Source organism: Kuraishia capsulata, genomic scaffold (genome assembly GCF_000576695.1).
Source record: "Kuraishia capsulata CBS 1993 genomic scaffold, Kuraishia_capsulata_scaffold_7, whole genome shotgun sequence".
Lineage (NCBI taxonomy): Eukaryota > Fungi > Ascomycota > Pichiomycetes > Pichiales > Pichiaceae > Kuraishia > Kuraishia capsulata.
In genome coordinates this window covers 691,783-710,934 of record NW_019172956.1, presented here as the reverse complement: position 1 = coordinate 710,934, position 19,152 = coordinate 691,783, and the positions used below count along the sequence as shown (strand labels likewise).

Genomic DNA, 19,152 nt, shown 5'->3' with positions numbered 1-19,152 from the left:
AGATCTTGCTCAATGCAGGACCGAGGAAAGACTGAGAAGAGCTAAAAAGAGCTGAAAAGAATTGCCTTTCAGTCAAAAAACGTAAAAATGGCCACAACAGAGCGATGCCACCTTTTTCTAGAGGATCGTAGTTCGCACCAAGCGGAACAAACAAGACTATCTGACTAATCTGAATGGTCTAAAAAACCAAATAAACGTCAAAAAAGTCACCAGGTAAAATCTTTAACAAGTCTGAAGGGATTCCAGAAGAAAACGCCACCTCCAAGCGAAAATAGCGCTTTTTTGCTTGTTGCTGGTTTGTAATTGCCTATAAGAGCTTGTCTCGAGTGACGGCAGCAAGCAGAGCAGCCTGGCCAACCAAATAAACTTGAAAATGACACCTAGACCGGAATCGGGATGCAATCACCACCTCACAGCAATATTTATGCTAGTTTTGGGTTGTTGGGCGTAATAAGAACAAGATAGTTTCAGGGGAAAGAAGAGTTTTTTCCCTTTGTTGCACCAGGAGAGGGGGCCGGGAGGTCCTTGATGAGGGACAAGCGAGGGTCGTGTAAATACAAATGGTAGTGTGCCGCAAAGCATAAATTTCAGAAGTGCAGGTACTCATGACGTCATTGGAATGCACATCGGGCTTACACAATACACTATGCAATTGATATTTGTATGGAACAGAGAGTTGTGGGCATATTTCGTGTTATACTTACGTGGTATCCCACAAAAGTGATAATTGCTGCAACTTCTTCACAGTGCGGAGACGCTGTTCAGTGTTAACGTCTCATCATCATATGAGCACGAGAGAGTGAGAATGCAAGTAGGAAACCAAACCTCGAAATTCTTCATTAACGCTATAGAAACCTCTTCTTTTCACGACCTTGGCTTCCTCACAGCATTCGCATGTCTGCCTCTATTAACCTTCACTCCAGAAGGCCGTATTTGATCCGAAAAAAACGGTGATACATAGCCGTCAGCACTTCCACCACCGATCCACTCATCTGCATGCTTATCATTCTGGCGTCTCTGCCACATCTCGTCCTTGACCGCCTGCTGATACTCCTTCTGGTCCTCCCTCAGCAACAAGATCTCCTGGTGGTTGTTCTCACGCTTGTGCTGGTAACCAGCGTTTCCAACACGACGATTTTGTGCCTTTGACAATGGCGATGGCAGCGAGTACTTGTTACCACGAGTGAACCATTGAAAATTTTTCTTTAAATGTGGAGTGATCATTCCCGTTTTGGAATCAACAGAGACTGCACACCTCAGAAGAGTGGCTCCTCCACAAGAAGAGCAGAAATGTTTTGGTCTTCCGTCTTTGGGGATTGCAGTTAGCCTGAAGCAAGCATGGCATCGCAACATATAGTTTCTTACTCTTTTAATTCTCATTCCTGACATCGTGTTCATGAGATTGAGTCCGATTTGAAGAGCCACATTCTGACACGCAAAATCACCAGTTGCCAGTGCAACTTTGATCATGGACCGACTAGTTTCCTGCTCTATTTGCTCGCCTTGATCCTTCACGATCTCTTCTTCGACATTCTCCGTGGTTATCCATTCCGTCTCGTCGTCTTCTAAATCGTACTCCTCACTGAGACCGGTATTCTCTTTCTTGCCGGTTTCGCCAACAACCTCCCATTCGTCCTCCTTGATAGAAACCAGTTCCAGTCCAGCTGCCAGCTCTGTATCATCGGTCTTTTTCTTATGTCTCTTTCCGCCTCTGCGACGGGGCTTCTTTATGGCTGCGCTTTGTTGGTTTGGCTCTGGCTCTGATGCACAGCCTTGGTTAGACTCGGACTTTGACTCGATCTGAACATCTTTTTCAGCCTCATTTGTGGACTCCTTCTCTTCGTTTTCGTCAGTTTTGGCAACGCGCCTCATCTTCTTCTCACCAGGATATTTCCTTAGCCTCCAATCACCATTGTTCATTTCACATTCAATCTCGTAAGCCAACGCAATCACATGGATATCGTTTGTCGAAAGAACGGCAGAATCACCCGTTAACCGAGCAAAGTCAACTACAGCCTTGATAGACGCCGACTTGGGGTGTCTGATCTTCAGCGAATCTCCCCACAGAACAACTTGTTGTCTGACGTTCTCATCTTTCAGTTCGGCAAACACACCCGGGGTGGTGACGAAGTTGGAAGCGTACTGCTGGAGCGAGGCAGCCGGCTGATTTATGAGAGGACCTGCATCCAAAACAAGTGTGTTAACCCGTGACATTATTTTGAAATTTGGTGGGTTTGTGTGGATGTTGTAGATGTTAATTGAAGTTTTGGTGAAGAGAATTTTTTCTATGGTGTTTCCTGATCGGGGAGCCCGGTGATGAGGTAGTTCCGAGGGCTCGGAATATTGTTCCGGAGTATGCGAAATAAATGCCAGGTGAACAGCGCGAGCTAAAGCTTACACTGAGACTTTACAGTTCTACACCGATATAAAGGAGCTTTTTAAACTTTGAACTCACAATTATTGCCATGGCTACTTCAAAAGCGTCACCCAGACTTGACTGGTATCAGAACTCAACGACTGTGGATATATCTTTCTTCGTCAAGAACATCGATGCGTCAACTGCTAGCGTCGAGTTTACAAATGAATCTTTACGTGTGGAATTCACCGGTGGTGACGGATTGGAGTATCAGTATGAGGTTTCAAATCTTGCAAAGGAAATAGTTCCGGAAAATTCCAGCTGGCGTGTTTTTGGTACGAAACTGGAGGTGGAGCTAGCGAAGCTGGAAACAGGCATCAGTTGGAAGGGAATAGAAAAGACCGATTCCGAGGAAACGGTCCAAAGACAAAATCAGATTGTGTCAGACACGGTGCCGACAGCGTTTTCCTCGAAGAAGAATTGGAGCGAACTGGATCTGGATGATGAAGAAGACAACACCAATGTTGATCAGTTCTTCAAGAAGCTATATGCTGATGCGGATGATGAAACCCGCAGAGCAATGATGAAGAGTTTCGTTGAGAGCAACGGAACGGCTCTTTCGACCGATTGGACCTCGGTTTCAAAAGGAAAAGTGGAGACGGCGCCTCCAGATGGGATGGAATCTAAGAAGTGGTAGGCGGACGGTCGTTAAAGATGGTAACGTTAGATAGGTACACAAAGGCTCGTGCAGAAGAAAAAAATTCAGAACAGCCTCAGAGCTCAAATCAGCACCAGTTCTCTTCCTCTTTCAGTACTCTGAATTTGCCCAATTCGACGAGACAGCGCTGAGAACTGGGCGAAAGGTTGCTCCTGCGGTATTATGGTTGTGGGCATCATCTTCATCGTCGGAACTGAGGATCTCAGGAGCGGCCATGCTCCTGACACTAGCCTTCATTTTGAGTGTTGGTTTAACGGGTGAAAGTGTCATGATTTCGTTTTCTTTGTCCTGCTCACGTCTCTGACGAGATCTGAGCACAGATGCCGAGGGGGGCCGCAGGCGCGAAGGAGAGTCGCCTCTGATTGGCTTGCGGTCTTGGTATATTGCACCCTCTGATTTGATGGGCGAAAGAGCAGAAGCTGGTCTCAAGGTGGTGTTGTTAGTGAAGGTCAAGGTGGCCTTGGAATTGTTGAGATTCCGTCTAATAGGAGATACTGATCTCGACAAGAACGGATCAGACATAGTTCGCGTTGCGGAGTTCGTCCTTCTTGGTTGTTTAGCGACACTTGACGATCTGGCCGAAGTGGGTGGGGCCGAAGAACCCATCCTTGGTGCAGACATGGACCTGGTGGTTCTGGTGTTAGAGTTGGGTCTCACCGGCGTCTGGCGAGACCTTGTAGATCTTCTCAAAGGGTTGCCGTTGATGCCAGATTCAGCCTCAATCTGTTCCAGCTTTACCAGATACGACTGACCGTCTACCGTGAACGGATATCCATTGTCGGATTCATACTCCACCAGCAAGTCTCGGAGACCATTAGTTGTCTTTGGAAGAAGCACCTTGAGCCTTTCTCGCGTTCTCTCTTCTTCTCTGAGAATCTTGAACGAGTTTCGTTGCCGCAGTCTGTTTGGATCTTTGCAACTCTGCTCGAGCTGTGCTTTTTCTTCAAGCAACACCTGCAGCTCTGCTATTGATTCCAGTATCGGCTGCAACACGGCCATTCTATCTCTCAAATTTAGAATTTCAGTCTCGTGAACTTGCAGCAGTTCCTCTGTGAAGTCGTGGTCCTGGTTTAACCAGAACGGCCCGAAGCTCCTCCTTTGGTCTTCACTATACATCAAGGCATCCCAATACTGCTGGATCTTGGTGCGTGCCTGCTTGATGAACTTGGAAATATGCTTCATCTTCAACACTTGCAATCTCTCGATTTCGAGCTCGAAATTGTGTATCGCTTTGTCCGAAAGATCGTTGTTATTCCTCATGAACTGTCCCACGTATTCCTCATCCTCATCCAGGATTGACCAGAAGTTCATACACTTCTCCTTTAGTGCCTGGAGCTTGAGCTCCTTCTCGGCTTTCTGTTGTTTCAGCCCCAGTTCGATCTGCTGGAGCTCGTCAATGGCCCTTCTTGAGAGACCAACCGTCTCATTCACACCGAGAAGAGTGCTGGCATCGAGCCGTGGACATTCCACTGCTAGCTCCAGAAGATACACCACCCTGGAGTCTTGCTCGTGAACCGGAAAGTCCAGAGCGTTATACAGTCTCATTATGCCCTCTGAGATTTTTGCCAGCTCCTGAGTTCTATCCTGTGCAAATCTTATAACAGCATTGATTTCCTCTTCGACTTCTGAAACGATGAGAGGTGACATGGCTACCAAACTAGGCAGATACTCTGCCACATCAATGAACGAATTCGACTCCGAATTGGCCAGCGTTTCTGAAAGTTCCGCGTTCGGTAAAATGGATACCAATTTTGCATTTCGGGGTTTATAATCGAAGACTATCGATACCCAACTCCAAAATTCGTGACACTTTTGGCCAAATACCATGGCCTTCTCTTTGAAAATAGGCGTGAAAGAGTTCTCAAACAAGCAGATATCCTCGTAGAATTTGCACAGTTTTCCGTCTTCCTCCAAGTATGGTATTACAGTAGTTATCTTGGCAGATGAGCTCTGGCACTTGTGGAGAAGTCTTGAGACTCTCTGGCTGGTGGGCTCCATCATCAATTCCAGATTGTAGCCCTCCAATATGTCATGCATCTGTATGCAGTTGTCGAGTTTCTTCAATATCGCTTCATCCAGCTTGTTCTTTTCCTCTTCAATTTGAGCACTGAACCCAGTCAGTGCCTCAATGATTGCGCTCTGGACCTGTGATACGTAGTCGCTTTTATCCCCAATGATTTCGGCGGTTTCGAGTATACTGCAGTTGAGGGTTTCCACCTTCTTTACAAACTCATCCACGGGCAATCTCGGCTCCTCTGGTATGCGGATCTGTATTTTGGAATCTGATACTACCCTCAGTTGCTTGTCCTTGTCCTTCGGTCTTTTAGTGGATTCCAGAGGCTCTTCTGGAAACAGCACGGCTTTCAGTTTGGCGAGTTCAGCTGGTGTAAACTGCACACCCAATGCATGGAGACTGTCCATGGAACTCATGGTGTCAATATCACTTGGATACCTGGTTAAGATAGAATTCCCCGTGCTGTCAAGAAACCACCAGGTACGTTTGTATCGAAATTCTTTGATGCGGTTTACATTATTCCAAAACGGGCAAAGCATAAACAGGGAAGTGCACCGACCAAATACAGGTCATTTTGGGGCACGGACACTACCCCGAGGTGAAAGGGGGGTAACCTTCCTATTAGAGAACACAGCAGAAGCCAACTTTGGAGCCAACTCGCTTTAAGGACTATCTGTGGATTTGCGCGATAAAGCGGAATATCAGGGCTGGTCAAAGCTTTAGTTGGGACCGAGCGCACAGGGCCCGGCCTGTTTATCTAGATCCATCGTGGCTCGACTTTACCGAATAGGCAATTGCTTCCGGTGAGGAATTCATTTCCCAATTGGAATTTTGAGAGTCTTGATTACAGCGAGGTTTCAGGCTAAGACGGGCAAAAGTGTTCAGAAATCCTCTATTACAACCCACTTTAAAGATAAATGTAACGACGAATTAGTAACATCCCGATAGGTGGTCGCGGTGCGCGCTGGCCGGTGGCCGGTACCGGCAAGAAGAAGCGGAGAATGATGACTAACTAATGCTAGTAGTGCACCCACCACCGGCCTCCTATCCGTTTAGAAAAAAATCGAAAGGCGTAATATTTTCCACCTTACCTTTATCTTTCCTGCTTTATCTAACAGCAAAGAGACCTTGAGAATCAGATAATCCGAGGAATCACATCGATCCTTTTCACTAGCAACCCGTTAAATTACACAAACCGTTTAGGAACAGTTCAAACCAGCTTACAGTCTCCTCACTGCTTACTCAAGTCATTTCTATACCCCTACTGTTCTTTGATATTTCCAACATACAGCCATGTCAAACGCATTGCTGCTTTTGCATCCAACGATAGTTACTTCTCAGCATGAGGTAGAGCTCTACAAGGCTCAACTTCTGGCGAGTTTGCCACAGGGGTCTTCCATATCGCAGAACGTGATCGATAGGGTTGCCAACAACCTGGTGTCGTTCGAAGACGCTTCGTTCGACGTTATCAACTACATTTCGCCACCAGAAGCCCCCAAGCTGCCGAGCGTGGTTTTGTCACTTTTCTACAACGCTTTGAAACCAAACGGAAAGGTTGAAGGAGCGTTCACCAACGATGCCAAGTTGGAGGCCATAATGGCTGGTTTCTTGGTACAACCAGACGGATCGTGGCTCAAGCCTCAGCCAATGAAAACCACGGTATTGCTGAAGAAGAGAGACTCAAATGGAAGCAAGAAACTGCTTCCAAAGTTCAAAAAGGCAGAATCGGCGCTACCTACGTTTAAGAGAGCAAATTCCCCCACGTTGACAGATACCTCCGACTTTGGAGACGAGGACTCGGATTCCGTGACCGCAAAGTTGAGAGAGACTAAGCTCACCTTTTTGGATATGGATGATATGGATGAATCAGAGTTGATCGACGAAGATGCACTTGTGGACCAGTCGCTACTGGCCAAGCCAATCGTGGTGCCTGTCAAGTGTGAATTGCCTGGAGGAAAGAAGAGAAGAAAGGCGTGCAAGGACTGTACTTGCGGATTGAAGGAAAAGGAGGAGGCTGAGGAGAAGGAGCATCGTTCTGCTCAAGATATTCTTCTCGGAAGTATGGCAAAGTCGGCTGATGCCGAAGCCAGAAAGATCGAGGAGAGAATCAGCAAGAGGGCAGCCTCCAAGCTGGGTGAGGAGGTGAAGTTCACCAGCGAGGACATTACTGAGATAGACTTCACGATACAAGGCAAGACTGGTGGATGTGGTTCGTGCGCTTTGGGAGATGCCTTCCGTTGCGACGGGTGCCCATACCTAGGTCTGCCTCCATTCAAGCCCGGCCAGGTGATATCTCTGGATTCGTTTGGTGAAGACATCTAATTGGGACTGGTGTATCGCAAAATATCGCAAAAGAAAAAGTAAGAGGCATTTCATTGAGGCAGTTTTTGTATTCCGTGGTGGAATATTTGTTTAGGTCAGATCTTTGGGTTTAGTTTTCGAGCTTTATAATTTATTATACACATGCAATCGTGGTTATGGTACTAGTAGTATTCACACGAGAAGTTCGTCAGGCAGGAACTCTTCATCGGGTTGGGTATCCTTAAAGGAGTCATGGTCCGACATCGCATTTATGGTTGCGTTCTCAAATTCTGGCTTGGCAATTAACCTATGAATTCCCAGCAGTTTCGCTTTCATGTCAAGCTCAAGCTTCCATCTGACTTTGTATTCCTCAGTCACGGGTTCGCCATTCTTGAGATGCTCGAGATGATTCGGTATTGACCAACCGCGCTTCACAGCCTCATGGATGAGATATCCATCATTGAAATCGTAGGACGATTTCGTCAGCATCTCAAAAAAACCTCTGGCCTCAGCCTCATGCTGATTTTCCAGTAATGCAAGGATCAAACCTACCAAAGAGTGGTGACTCATTGGAATCTGTTTCTTGCTCAGAGCCAGATACAGGTGCGCAGCCTCCATGACATTCGTGGTTGACTTCCAATATATAATCGAGGAAAATGTTTCCGGGAACACGCCCATCACACTCACTTTGTGATTCAGATATATCATAGCCAGATCGTATGCCTCATTGTACATATGACGATTGACCACCAAGTGACAAACAAAGGAGTTCAGCACCTGGCCACTGAAATTTGTAGGCGACAAGGTGTGATGTCCTGAAGCGGGGTATGCCTGAGTTTGCTCCGCCAGTTGCATGAGCTTGGTGAAAAGCGACTCGATGTCTTCCTTTTCGACAGTATGGTGTTGAAAGATGGCAGCATAGAGAGACGCCAATAACTGTGACTTTGGCAGAGACTTTGTTTTGAGATTCTCTTTCAAAGATTTTAACTGATCATCATCGCTTTTAGCAGCAGTCAACTGGTTTCCAGGGACGGAATAGAGAACATCTGTGATTCCCAAATCCCGCAGCAAATTTGGGGTTCCGGTAAAGAATCCACAAATGTGACTACTATATTCAAGCGGAGTCATATCTGGTGATACTCCTTTCAGAAGCAGGAGCAATTCTGTTGAGACCAGTACCTTTGCAGAGAGGGTGAGAGTAGAAGGATCACTAACCAGGCTTTCCACTATGGGCAGGAAGTTCTCGAGATCGTGCTTTTTCCTAAAGTATGACAAGAATAACAGATAGGCCTTTCTTGAAAAGACTTTGCTTCCGTTATCAATAGATCTTAGTGCCGTTTTCGCATCAAGAAGCCCGCCAAAACTCATGATATACCGCAAGGATGCAATGTTGTACTGCGTTTCAACCCGCTTGGTTTCACTTGGCGTCAAACCGTGCATGCCCTCACGAATCGCATTGTAGTATATGTCCAGATACATCTTTGCCAGTGTTTCCAGTTTCAGACTTGTCAATTTGGAAACAACTCTGTTCAGCATATAGAGGTTGTAATGACTCGCAATGTGCGCTGTGGGGTGGGTCATCGTCTCTAAACGTTCGTAATCCTCGGGAAATCTCCCAAATATGGCCAAAAATCTCTCTCTTTCAGTTCCTAACAACAGCGTGTCAAAAATACTCTCTATATGAGACTCATCCCTCGGAAACTTCACTTTCAGTCGCAGAAGCAGGTCAAAAAGTCTGGCATAGTTGGTTCTTTCAACATTTTTCGCAATAACTTTTAATGCTGCACTAGTCACCGGAAAAGGGGCCACATCGTTGTCATTAACCGAATGAGGCATCAGAACTAATGTTTCACACATTTTAAGCAGTTCTTCTTCCACAGTCTGGGACTTCCTGAAGTCCTTCTGTATGCTGAACATCACCTGGGAGAACGTCTTTGTCCTTCTTGCGGATCCGGAGCCGCACATAAATTCCAAGCAACTCAACTTATACCTATCATAACTGCACTGCTGTCGTATTTCCCGGAATCTTGTGTCGTGTAGGGGTTTGGGTGTATTTTGCAGCAACTCGTTCAGATGTTGTATTGCCGAAGAGTTGTCGGAATGGAGACTCTCCACAATTTGGTTGACTGGGGTGGAGTAGGCTCGCAAGTAGCTTTGTCGACTCTGGGAAAGTCGACATTGTGGCCTAGAGCACCGAAACATATATACAAGGTAAGAAGAGTGGTTTGGAGCTAGAGCGATAAGTTGGGTCGATTCCAAATTGTTGTAATGTTCAAGCATCGCAGCTGGAGGGTCGTGTGAGCCAGCTAAAAATCATTGAGGTTTATTTTATTCTTAAGCCGGAGAGCTCAGGCTGGGGTTCATCGGGCCGTTGAAATGGTTATCGGGTAATTTTTGACAGGAATGAGGGTTGAAGGTTCAGAACTGTAAAATGAATTGAAAATGCTGCCAATAGAACGTCATTGAGTTTTGGAGTCTCAAATTCCAGCTTCTGAAGCCGTTTTGATCCATCGGTTCAAGCTGCTTTTGCAGATCTCAGTCTTGCATGGTACATCTGACAGATTTTAAAGGACTAGTCCAAACAACCATGGCTGAAACAAAAGACGTAATACTGAAAAAGATGGGTAGGTATTCTAAAAGCCGTTTTTGCCCTAAAATTTGACCCGTAATGGCTCCTGGAAGGTTTCTCTTAATCTATCCCATGGTGTGGGGAAATTAAATTTGTAGCTCGCCCATTGCCACTTAGGTTCCTCCTATTGATAATCAATACCTCAATACCTCACTCCTAACGCTTTGTTGGACACTTTGCGCCAAGGATTTGGATGCGTAGATTTCTCAAAGTCCCAAACATTGTGAGAAATATCCAGTCCAGAAAAATGCACATCAACTATATCCCTATGAGATGGGGAACTGGCGACAACTATTGCTACCTGCTAAGTGATGACAATACCAAGAAGACGTGGATCATTGATCCGGCCGAGCCCGATGAGTGAGTGAAAGACCGATATGACTTCTTCTACAAAACACTACTAACATCGATATAGAGTTCTCCCCAAATTGAAGAATTTCGACATTGATATCACCGCCATCGTTAACACTCATCACCACTACGATCATTCAGGTGGCAACACTGATTTGGTAAGTGTGCTATATTACTCAACTTTTTCCCAATAGGATCTTACTGACCATATATTGCAGGTTGCCAAATTTTCTGGCATTCCGTTGATTGCGGGGAAAGATTCGCCGCTCGTTTCCTACACCCCTGCACATAACGAAGTGATCCAGCTAGGAGACTCTGTGGAGATTACTGCACTGCACACTCCGTGCCACACCCAAGACTCCATTTGCTATTATGCCGAGGACAAGGTTTCGGGCGAAAGAGCCGTTTTTACTGGCGATACTCTTTTCACATCTGGATGTGGACGCTTTTTCGAAGGGACACCGAAAGAGATGGATTACGCTCTGAATAAGATATTGGGTGCTCTTCCGGCAGATACGAAGGTTTACCCCGGCCACGAATATACAAAGAGCAATGTCAAGTTTTCCAACACCGTGTTGCAAAATCCTGATCTTTCTAAATTGACTGAAAAGGCAAATTCCACCGAAGTGCTTACTGGAATGTACACCATTGGAGATGAAAAGAAGTTCAATCCGTTCATGAGGTTACAGGATCCACAGGTAATCAAGGCCACCAACTCGAGTACTGAAGTTGAAGCAATGGCAAGATTGAGGGAATTGAAGAATAAGTTGTAAAAGAAATATTTTCGAATACACTATTTGCCAAATAATGCCATAATGGTCAACTGTTGTTTCCATATTCCAACACTTTAACTTAGTTAGGTGTAAAAATCAGACCAGCCCATAGATAAGGAGCCCCGGAATCGATGAGCGCCACCTCAAATTCGGCTCTGCGCCTATATCGCTCCCTATATTCAGTTTTAAGTGACTGATAAGCGTACGAAATTTCCATTTTTTATACAAAGAGATTGTGTAAATATGAGGTGAGTTACTGGAATATGATAAAATAAGAGAATATTGACGAAAAAAGCTTATACTAATGTGCTTTTAGTTCACCAAAACGGAGAATAGAGACGGATGTCATGAAGCTGTAAGTTATCCGGGGGCAGTTTTTGGGCATTTGTTATGGTTGTCTTTTTTTTTTAAAAGACAGAGTGAACACCATAGCATCGCTATTCAAAATACTAACAAGGTTCTCGTGCCAGTCTCATGAGTGACTACGAAGTCAACCTGGTGGAAGACAACATGCAGGAGTTTTACGTCTACTTTGAAGGTCCCAAAGAGACTCCGTACGAAGGCGGATTATGGAGAGTTCACGTTGAAATACCCGATCAATTTCCCTACAAATCACCCTCAATTGGGTTTGAAAACAAGATTTTCCACCCTAACATCGATGAGACATCCGGGTCCGTGTGCCTAGATGTGATCAACCAGGCATGGTCGCCGATGTTTGACATATTTAACATTTTTGAAACGTTCCTGCCTCAATTGTTGAGCTATCCGAACGCAGCAGACCCATTGAACGGCGAAGCCAGTTCGCTGTATCTGAGAGACAATGAGGCGTATTTGGAAAGAGTCAAGTCTTACGTCAAGAGGTATGCCAATCCGAAGAACTTTGCACGCGGCGAATTCAAGGAAGACGAGCAGAGCGACGATGAACAGGACGAAGACCTGAGCAGTGTGAGTAGTCTGGGCGACGACGATGACGATGACGATGACGAGGTGGCCGGAGAGATGGATTTATGAAGGAACTGGAATGGCACAAAATCACATAATTGGCTAATTGGTGGAAAATAGGCATAAATAAGAGCCACTACAATTGGCAGAGAATTGAAAGATAAGAAACAAGATCAAAATTTCATAAATCAGAAGTTCGTAGAATGGTCTGATAGTGATATAGATCTATGATAGATAAAGCCAGCATCTGTAAACCAATCATAGTGTGGAGATGACTAGAAGATAAGAAGTGCAAAAATCGCGGATATACCAGCAAAGGTTGGGGAAAAACTTAGGATGTCTATAACTATACAGTGCCTGTCTCCTTCACACCAGTAAGTTGTACTCGCAGATTATTACCTTCGGAACTTTCCGCTCTACCACCCAACCTCCAGCTGTTTAGAAGCCAAGATAACTCGGAATTTGCTCAAATGCTCCAATCAAAGTTCCAGACTGGAGTCACATTCGGCGTGCTTCCGGCGGTTCTCCGGAAAAGACTCTTATCAGTGGCTGTATGCTGCATCGCTTATCTGCAGAAGCTGAACCAACGCAAATGTGTCAAACACTTAATAGTGAGAACTGAGCTAGAAAAGGAAATATGCCCATATTCAAGACCCCTCAAAATAGATTAAGGCCTTTTTAATTTTTAATCTTTCATCTTCTGATAGGACCGGGCTGGGTGCCGGAGAGTGGGAAACTTGAGTCCTTTCCTACGTCCTGAGGCCTAGACCAAAACCAGGAGTCATCTGAACTTACCATTTATTCCTTCGGTATGTGATGAAATGAGGCCGGTGGTGAGTGTTCTAAAAATCAAAACAGATGTCATACCGCTGATTTTCGATTTTTTAAAGCCTCAGAATTAGATGGTAAGAGCGTTAAACCGCACGCATATGCACTTAAAATGGGCCTAAGAGGATTTACGTGGGGCTGATCCTTTTGCTGATCCTTTTTCGTTGTGCTGCAGACCGAGTTTTTAAAGCATTTCCAAAACCAGCAAAGTTAAAAATCTACCCAGCTATTTCCAAGAGTCAGGGAATCGACTTGACAAAAAAAATACAAACTTGTAATGAGGTAGATGAAGAAGTGAATTTCATTTCGGCTGAATAAGGCAGACTCAATAGCGCGTGGAAGATTGTCAGAATGGCGGAACCCTCCAACAAAATGAAAATGACTTCTCCACTAGGCACGCAAGTTCGAGACTATCAATGATCATTTTGCAGCCACATATTAGCTACTAGGGATCAACAATGTCGACATACAACTACAACGCTTGAAGGTCCACAGATGTCATGCATGTAAACCAAGTCAGGACACCACTCCACAGCAAAAGATAAGACATGTTCTTTCCCTCCAAAATAGTCATTAATAAACCGACAAATGGAAAAAAAGAAATTGGTACAGATTCACAGCGAGCTCAGCCTAATTAAATGAACACCACTGTAGTTTTGACAGGACAGAAACATGCGTCATTGGCCATCTTAGACGTAACGAAATGTATGCACTTCAGCGGTATAGAGTATATCTAGCTGTCAGAAAACGATATGGTCATCCTAGCGTAAACCTAATGACTGACTGAAAGTTAGGATGCAAAAATCATGCTTGAACAGTCCAAATACCGGCAAAACAAGTTTTCACGTATACAGAACCCAATCTTGTACATTTTGGAGGTTTTGGCATTGACCATGAACGGGACAAACTACAAGCACAAGCTACTGCTACTTGGGACTGGAAACACACATTGGCGACCACAATAATAGCAAACTTGGTGGAATTCAGTCAGACCTGTTATTGTGGGGAAATCAGAAAATAGGACATCGAAGAAAAACACCGATGCCGTTCGATTTTTGATTACATGTTTCTGCGATCCGGTAGACTATAACTATTTACGCAAGTTTTTCGGTTTTTTCGAAGTTGCTTACATTAAAAAACCACAAATTTCCGCCCCAAAAACCTGGGATCCATAAATACATCAGGTAGCACTGCTTAAAAAAAGGTTCAGCAAGACCAGCAGGTTTAGCCGACATGACTAAGCGGCAGGTTTAACCAGCGGTGCAGTCTAACCGCTGGCTGAATCGGTAGGATGGTGCCAAGCGGGGATTGGGATGCGAGCATCTGATCTAGCGAGATTTTATGGGCAACTATTGAAGCGCGGCTGTAATTGAAGTCAAAAAAAAAACAGCAAATGGGTGGATCAGGCCAGTGAATTGAAACTGGATCCTAGAGATATTTCTCCGGGTAAACCTGCCCTATAAACTAAAATCAAATCAAGTATCTGTCTTAACAATGCGCACTACAATCCTTTTCCACCCCGTCCAAACTGGTGCTTGAAGGCCAAATTATCCACGAAAACTTACAAATATAAACATCTTCACCAGATTCTGCGGCTTTAATGAGTTTATGCAAATTTAACACCGGCAAAACAGCGCCCCTAAATGTACGCCGGGATATTCTGCAGCCTGAGCTAGACCCAGCTCGGGATAACTAACTCCATTTGTAGCCGGGCGCCCCATGTTTATTCCCGATTCACGGCATGTGGAACCACACCACGGGACCGGATTTGACTCTGAAGCTGTGATGACAGGACTGAGGGGAACCACCGGCCTTTACCACGGTGGGCTGTCACCGGATTTCCATTATCCACGCATATTGTCGTGCACTGAACAATGAAAAATGACGTAACCATGCGAGCATTAGTACGAGTTCGTTTATGCTCTCCTATGACGTCGAGGCGATAACGGCATGAAGATGAAAAATAGACTACTCTTTATTGCATCATACGACCGTCATATCAGCCACAAAGAACGCGTAAATTGAAATTCATTATCTAGTGATGAAAAATTGATTTGAGTATACACAACATGTAGACCGCACCACACAGTGTGGCCAATTTCGGGTACCTCAAACTGGATCTTCTCGTCCTAGTACAACACAGAACAAACAATCATAACCTTTCCGTAAATTTTGCAGTCAACCCGACATATAACAACCAAAATAAATAAATAAACCAAACTGGAGGATGTGGCCACGGACGATATGTGATAAGCGCGACAACTATCGATTCTTGCCATGTGAGCGTGTTGATGCCGCCGCATTTAATGTTCATCAATTTTCCCAAGTGCTCCAAAAGAAGCGCTCAGTAGGCGTAGTCGTGCATAACTGAAGACGAGAACCAATCTTCGTTCGAGAAAGGCAGTTTTTCGTTGGACGCTTCCGGAGACTGGTAGTTGACAAAGGCATCTGCCTCTGGGTTGGATAGAAGGGGAACACCCATCTCCGAGGAAAACGCCTGAGGAGGAAACTGCCGAGCAAAAGAGTCCACAAAAAGACCAGACGACAAATCCCAATGGTCCAGACTCTCCAGGTTCTCCAGTCCCATATTCTTGGTGATATCCACTGGGACGAGTACATCGTCGAAGCTGCGAATGGAAGGAGAGTAGCCAGAGCTATGACTGACCGATCTGGAGTGGTTAGACTCAAATCCAGTGGGCACTGAGATGGAATTGAATCTTTCACGTGGGCCAGCAAACTCTTCGTCACCCAACGAGTTTGACCCATCAAAGTTAAAGTCATACGACTCGGAAATGTAAGACTCTGGCGTTTTTGGAGAAAGCGCATCTGGCGACGGTTTACTCAGTTCGGAAGTCCCACTCTTTGGTGACTCCAGAACGACAGATGATACCGTTGCAATCTGGTTGGGAATCGTGATGGCATTGGCTCCGTTATTCGAGTCCTTGTATTTCAGCAAAAAGTCCCAGCACTTGTCACCGTACGTCTTCGGCGTCATTCCAGTCATGTTCTTGAACACCCGGTGGAAATGCCATGGTGACAATTTGGACTTGGCAGCTAATTCCTTAAATCCCAAAACACCACCTCTCTTCTTCTTCCTGCGCTTGATTCCATCATCACCGGGACTCCCGACGTTTTCTTCGTCATCAGTATTGAAGATAGCACAGGCAGCGGCGAGTGCAATGTGACGACAGGCAAGGTCAATAAGCTTGACATGGTCGGTCTCATTCTTCGTAACCATGTCCCTCTTTGCTCTGTTCTTTTTGATCAAAGACTCCTGGATCTCCGACTCTGTTTCGCTGCCCGAGTCCATCAGAGGCTGGATGAACCCAATCTGTCTGTTCACACTCTCCACAGTTTTCACCAGTAGGTCCACATCGATGGAGAACACATTGGAGTCGTTCGGCTTGGAACCGAGACAACTGCCACACTTGACAAAGCCTGCGGCCTCGGCCTCCTCAACAGAATCCACGAACTTGACGTGGCTCCGGTTGGAGGTCTGGAAGCCCATATCGCAATTAGGACGACAGCACGTCTTCAACGGGATGTGGCATACGACGAACTTGTCAGCTGAGAAAGGGTCATTGTATTGGAAAGCATTCCACTTAGTGGCTTCAGTTGAGTATGGCATGGCTATATAAAAGTAAGATCACAAGCCAACCAAAAAATTTGCTATAAGAAGTCGTGGTAAAATCTGGGCAAAATTCAAAGAATCGCTCTATACTTATACTTAGTCACACTTACGAGTGGAGGAGCTTAACAAACAATAACAGAGAGGCACGGGGTGCTGGGACTAACGTTCTCCTCATGGTACGTGCAGATATAACCAACCTGCATCAAGTAGAATGCAGACAGAATTATTGCCTATGCGGACATCACCATGCACCTTTTAGTGTGAGCGTGGGTAACACCGGGTTATGCCCCTTCTTCCCGTGAAATTGGCTGGTCTAGTTTACCCGGCCAATGAGAAATGCTCCGGGGGTGACGTAGTTGGCTAGCCGCCTAAAGTTGTAGCGACTAAAATAAGGTTTTGATGGATTCTTGACGTATGCGGTGGGCGCACGCAAAGTGACTTAATTATGCCGCCAGGGTTAATCCCGACACACGACTCGGTTGACGTATTGTACCGCCAGCAGAGCCTTGATGAAAGATTGCACGATTCGTGGAGCGCGTGTTTCATATGCCGTGCCGTGACGGCAGGGAAACTTTACGCGGGCCCGCGGCTAGGGGGTGATATTTTAGGGTTAACACATAGGTCGCAGTTTCCATATTATTGCCAAAGTATTCCAATGCAAACGGAAATTCCAGTCAAGCCACTTTTGGCACATTTTAGCCTTTCCTTTCTGTTCCTTCCCTGTCCAGGTATAATCGTGGATCCTCCTCCTGTTCTCCATCACCCCACCCTATAGGACGTGTCTTCACCAATCATTCAACGTACCTTAATAGCTGCATATAGTTACAATGCTCATCGGATTTCATGTCCCCTTGCTTTTGGCAGTGAAAAAAAATTTACGGTATCCGCATGGAACGTTCTATTTGGGGGTGGGTAGCGCTACTGTCTTACATTGGGGGCCAAGAACACGCTGAATAATCGCTTCACATAGAGTACACCTCTGAAAGACTCTGAACTTTCATCTGCTTTGCAATTTTATTGCACTCCGCAACAAGGCCCTCTGGACCACAAGATACTACCCATTTGTTAGCCTTGTCCATGGTAGATGCCATTTTAGGAGCGATGAGCCCGCGTAGATCAGGCCTTCCTCCACGATGTACCTTATTCTCCTTTTCCTCGGTCTGTTCGAGCGATTCCAGCTCTATCTCGTCGGCCAGTAACATCTCTTCCTCCAGATTGAACACACTTTCCCCGGATCCGGTGGTTACAAACACCTCAATGCCTTTGACCTTGAGCTCGTCCAGCAGATACAGTTCTGAATCCGATCTGACTATCCAACACAGATACGGCACCAAGTCCAGGTTTCCACTGTTCTGCAAAAAGTGCTGGTATATGGGCAGTCCAAAAGAGATGCCGGATCCACCACAGACAATAACCACATTCTCCGCAGTTTTAAAGATGTTTGGATGAATGCTGTTGTATAGTTTGGTGGAGATGGTGTACTGCTGAGGCACGTGTGGGTTGAACATATTGTAACCTTTGACAACCAGCGAGATCGACGTCATATCCATGGCCACGATTGAGTATGGATGTGAAGGCAAGAACCAGTTCCAAAACTTGCTTATTGAGTGGTTTTTGTACACTCTCAGATGCGAACCCGGCTCGAACGAGAATTTGTTGGGATTAGGCAGTCTGATCAGACTGAGGTTGTGCTCGCCATTGGTCAGGAAATTGAGTGGAGTGAGGTTTCTTACCACACAAAAGACTCTCTGATATAGCTGATACGCCAGCAAAAGTCCACACAAAGCTCCGTAAGATGTAACCTCCCATCTCGAATGGTATATGATTGCAAACACCCATAGCCACATCGTCACGTTGTGGAAAAGATAAAAAAACTGGTACATGATTCGTCTGATTGGCTTGGTAGAAACCACAAGCAACAGTATGCTGAAATTGCATGTGATGGCGCCCAAGAGATTGTTGAACTGGAACAGTTTAGACCATGTAGATACCTCTTGATTAACGATCCAAACAACCGTGAATCCCACGGAATGCACAATTGCCATTACCATCAGCCATCTCGACAACCATTTGTGTAAACCCAACAAATCCAGATAGTTGGTTCCCGTAATGACAGCCGGTTTGAAGGTCAGAAAAATATTGAGTGGAACAAGACAATATGCCACTCTTCCAAACCGTCTGAAATTGCTCTTGAACGTCTCCTTATCAATTCCCCATAGACATATCACAATTGAAAAGGCCACAAAAACAAGTAAACGCAGCCACAGACCGGGTAATACCCAGTTTTTTCCCCCTGTAGATCGCCCAGACTTGAGCCATTTGATGCTGTGAATGTAGTTTGAGACGTAGAGATACACGAGATAGAGAATTGACAGCAGCAATGTCAGATACCCCCATTTCTTATCCTTAGAGTGGTCATGATGATGGTGACCCTCATGTCTCGGTATGACCATTGAAACCACAAAGAATCGCAGAGATTGGTGGATCGGTTGTGGTGCTTTCTCAGTATCGATTTTCGTCCTCTAGAATTGTAAGCATTCTTAGGAAATGATTTGAGCTGTACACGAACATGAGCATTTTAGACGGCCTCATCGTCTAGACGCTACGCG

The 19,152-nt window shown here is 45.5% G+C and overlaps 11 protein-coding genes across 11 annotated transcripts; 6 read left to right on the top strand and 5 right to left on the bottom strand.

Annotated features, from left to right (window-relative positions):
• Window positions 1–864: 864 nt before the first annotated feature.
• KUCA_T00005843001 (uncharacterized protein) lies at window positions 865–2,214 on the bottom strand (the record flags this gene model as incomplete). The annotated part of the gene is made up of 1 exon (XM_022603096.1): window positions 865–2,214. One exon carries the CDS (start codon window positions 2,212–2,214, stop codon window positions 865–867), a length of 1,350 nt encoding a protein of 449 aa, XP_022461832.1.
• A 251-nt stretch (window positions 2,215–2,465) lies between these two features.
• On the top strand, window positions 2,466–3,053 carry KUCA_T00005842001 (uncharacterized protein; the record flags this gene model as incomplete). Its single annotated transcript, XM_022603085.1, has 1 exon — window positions 2,466–3,053. One exon carries the CDS (start codon window positions 2,466–2,468, stop codon window positions 3,051–3,053), a length of 588 nt encoding a protein of 195 aa, XP_022461831.1.
• Window positions 3,054–3,164: 111 nt separating this feature from the next.
• KUCA_T00005841001 (uncharacterized protein) lies at window positions 3,165–5,627 on the bottom strand (the record flags this gene model as incomplete). Its single annotated transcript, XM_022603074.1, has 1 exon — window positions 3,165–5,627. One exon carries the CDS (start codon window positions 5,625–5,627, stop codon window positions 3,165–3,167), a length of 2,463 nt encoding a protein of 820 aa, XP_022461830.1.
• Window positions 5,628–6,381: 754 nt separating this feature from the next.
• On the top strand, window positions 6,382–7,410 carry KUCA_T00005840001 (uncharacterized protein; the record flags this gene model as incomplete). The annotated part of the gene is made up of 1 exon (XM_022603063.1): window positions 6,382–7,410. One exon carries the CDS (start codon window positions 6,382–6,384, stop codon window positions 7,408–7,410), a length of 1,029 nt encoding a protein of 342 aa, XP_022461829.1.
• A 171-nt stretch (window positions 7,411–7,581) lies between these two features.
• Window positions 7,582–9,591, bottom strand: KUCA_T00005839001 (uncharacterized protein; the record flags this gene model as incomplete). Its single annotated transcript, XM_022603052.1, has 1 exon — window positions 7,582–9,591. One exon carries the CDS (start codon window positions 9,589–9,591, stop codon window positions 7,582–7,584), a length of 2,010 nt encoding a protein of 669 aa, XP_022461828.1.
• Window positions 9,592–10,265: 674 nt separating this feature from the next.
• KUCA_T00005838001 (uncharacterized protein) lies at window positions 10,266–10,563 on the top strand (the record flags this gene model as incomplete). The annotated part of the gene is made up of 2 exons (XM_022603041.1): window positions 10,266–10,378; window positions 10,434–10,563. 2 exons carry the CDS (start codon window positions 10,266–10,268, stop codon window positions 10,561–10,563), a joined length of 243 nt encoding a protein of 80 aa, XP_022461827.1.
• A 276-nt stretch (window positions 10,564–10,839) lies between these two features.
• Window positions 10,840–11,142, top strand: KUCA_T00005837001 (uncharacterized protein; the record flags this gene model as incomplete). The annotated part of the gene is made up of 1 exon (XM_022603030.1): window positions 10,840–11,142. The coding sequence occupies one exon, from the start codon at window positions 10,840–10,842 to the stop codon at window positions 11,140–11,142; it is 303 nt and encodes a 100-aa protein (XP_022461826.1).
• A 474-nt stretch (window positions 11,143–11,616) lies between these two features.
• KUCA_T00005836001 (uncharacterized protein) lies at window positions 11,617–12,153 on the top strand (the record flags this gene model as incomplete). The annotated part of the gene is made up of 1 exon (XM_022603019.1): window positions 11,617–12,153. One exon carries the CDS (start codon window positions 11,617–11,619, stop codon window positions 12,151–12,153), a length of 537 nt encoding a protein of 178 aa, XP_022461825.1.
• Window positions 12,154–15,256: 3,103 nt separating this feature from the next.
• KUCA_T00005835001 (uncharacterized protein) lies at window positions 15,257–16,540 on the bottom strand (the record flags this gene model as incomplete). Its single annotated transcript, XM_022603007.1, has 1 exon — window positions 15,257–16,540. The coding sequence occupies one exon, from the start codon at window positions 16,538–16,540 to the stop codon at window positions 15,257–15,259; it is 1,284 nt and encodes a 427-aa protein (XP_022461824.1).
• A 448-nt stretch (window positions 16,541–16,988) lies between these two features.
• On the top strand, window positions 16,989–17,318 carry KUCA_T00005834001 (uncharacterized protein; the record flags this gene model as incomplete). The annotated part of the gene is made up of 1 exon (XM_022602996.1): window positions 16,989–17,318. One exon carries the CDS (start codon window positions 16,989–16,991, stop codon window positions 17,316–17,318), a length of 330 nt encoding a protein of 109 aa, XP_022461823.1.
• A 187-nt stretch (window positions 17,319–17,505) lies between these two features.
• KUCA_T00005833001 (uncharacterized protein) lies at window positions 17,506–18,996 on the bottom strand (the record flags this gene model as incomplete). The annotated part of the gene is made up of 1 exon (XM_022602985.1): window positions 17,506–18,996. The coding sequence occupies one exon, from the start codon at window positions 18,994–18,996 to the stop codon at window positions 17,506–17,508; it is 1,491 nt and encodes a 496-aa protein (XP_022461822.1).
• Between the last annotated feature and the right edge of the window lie 156 nt (window positions 18,997–19,152).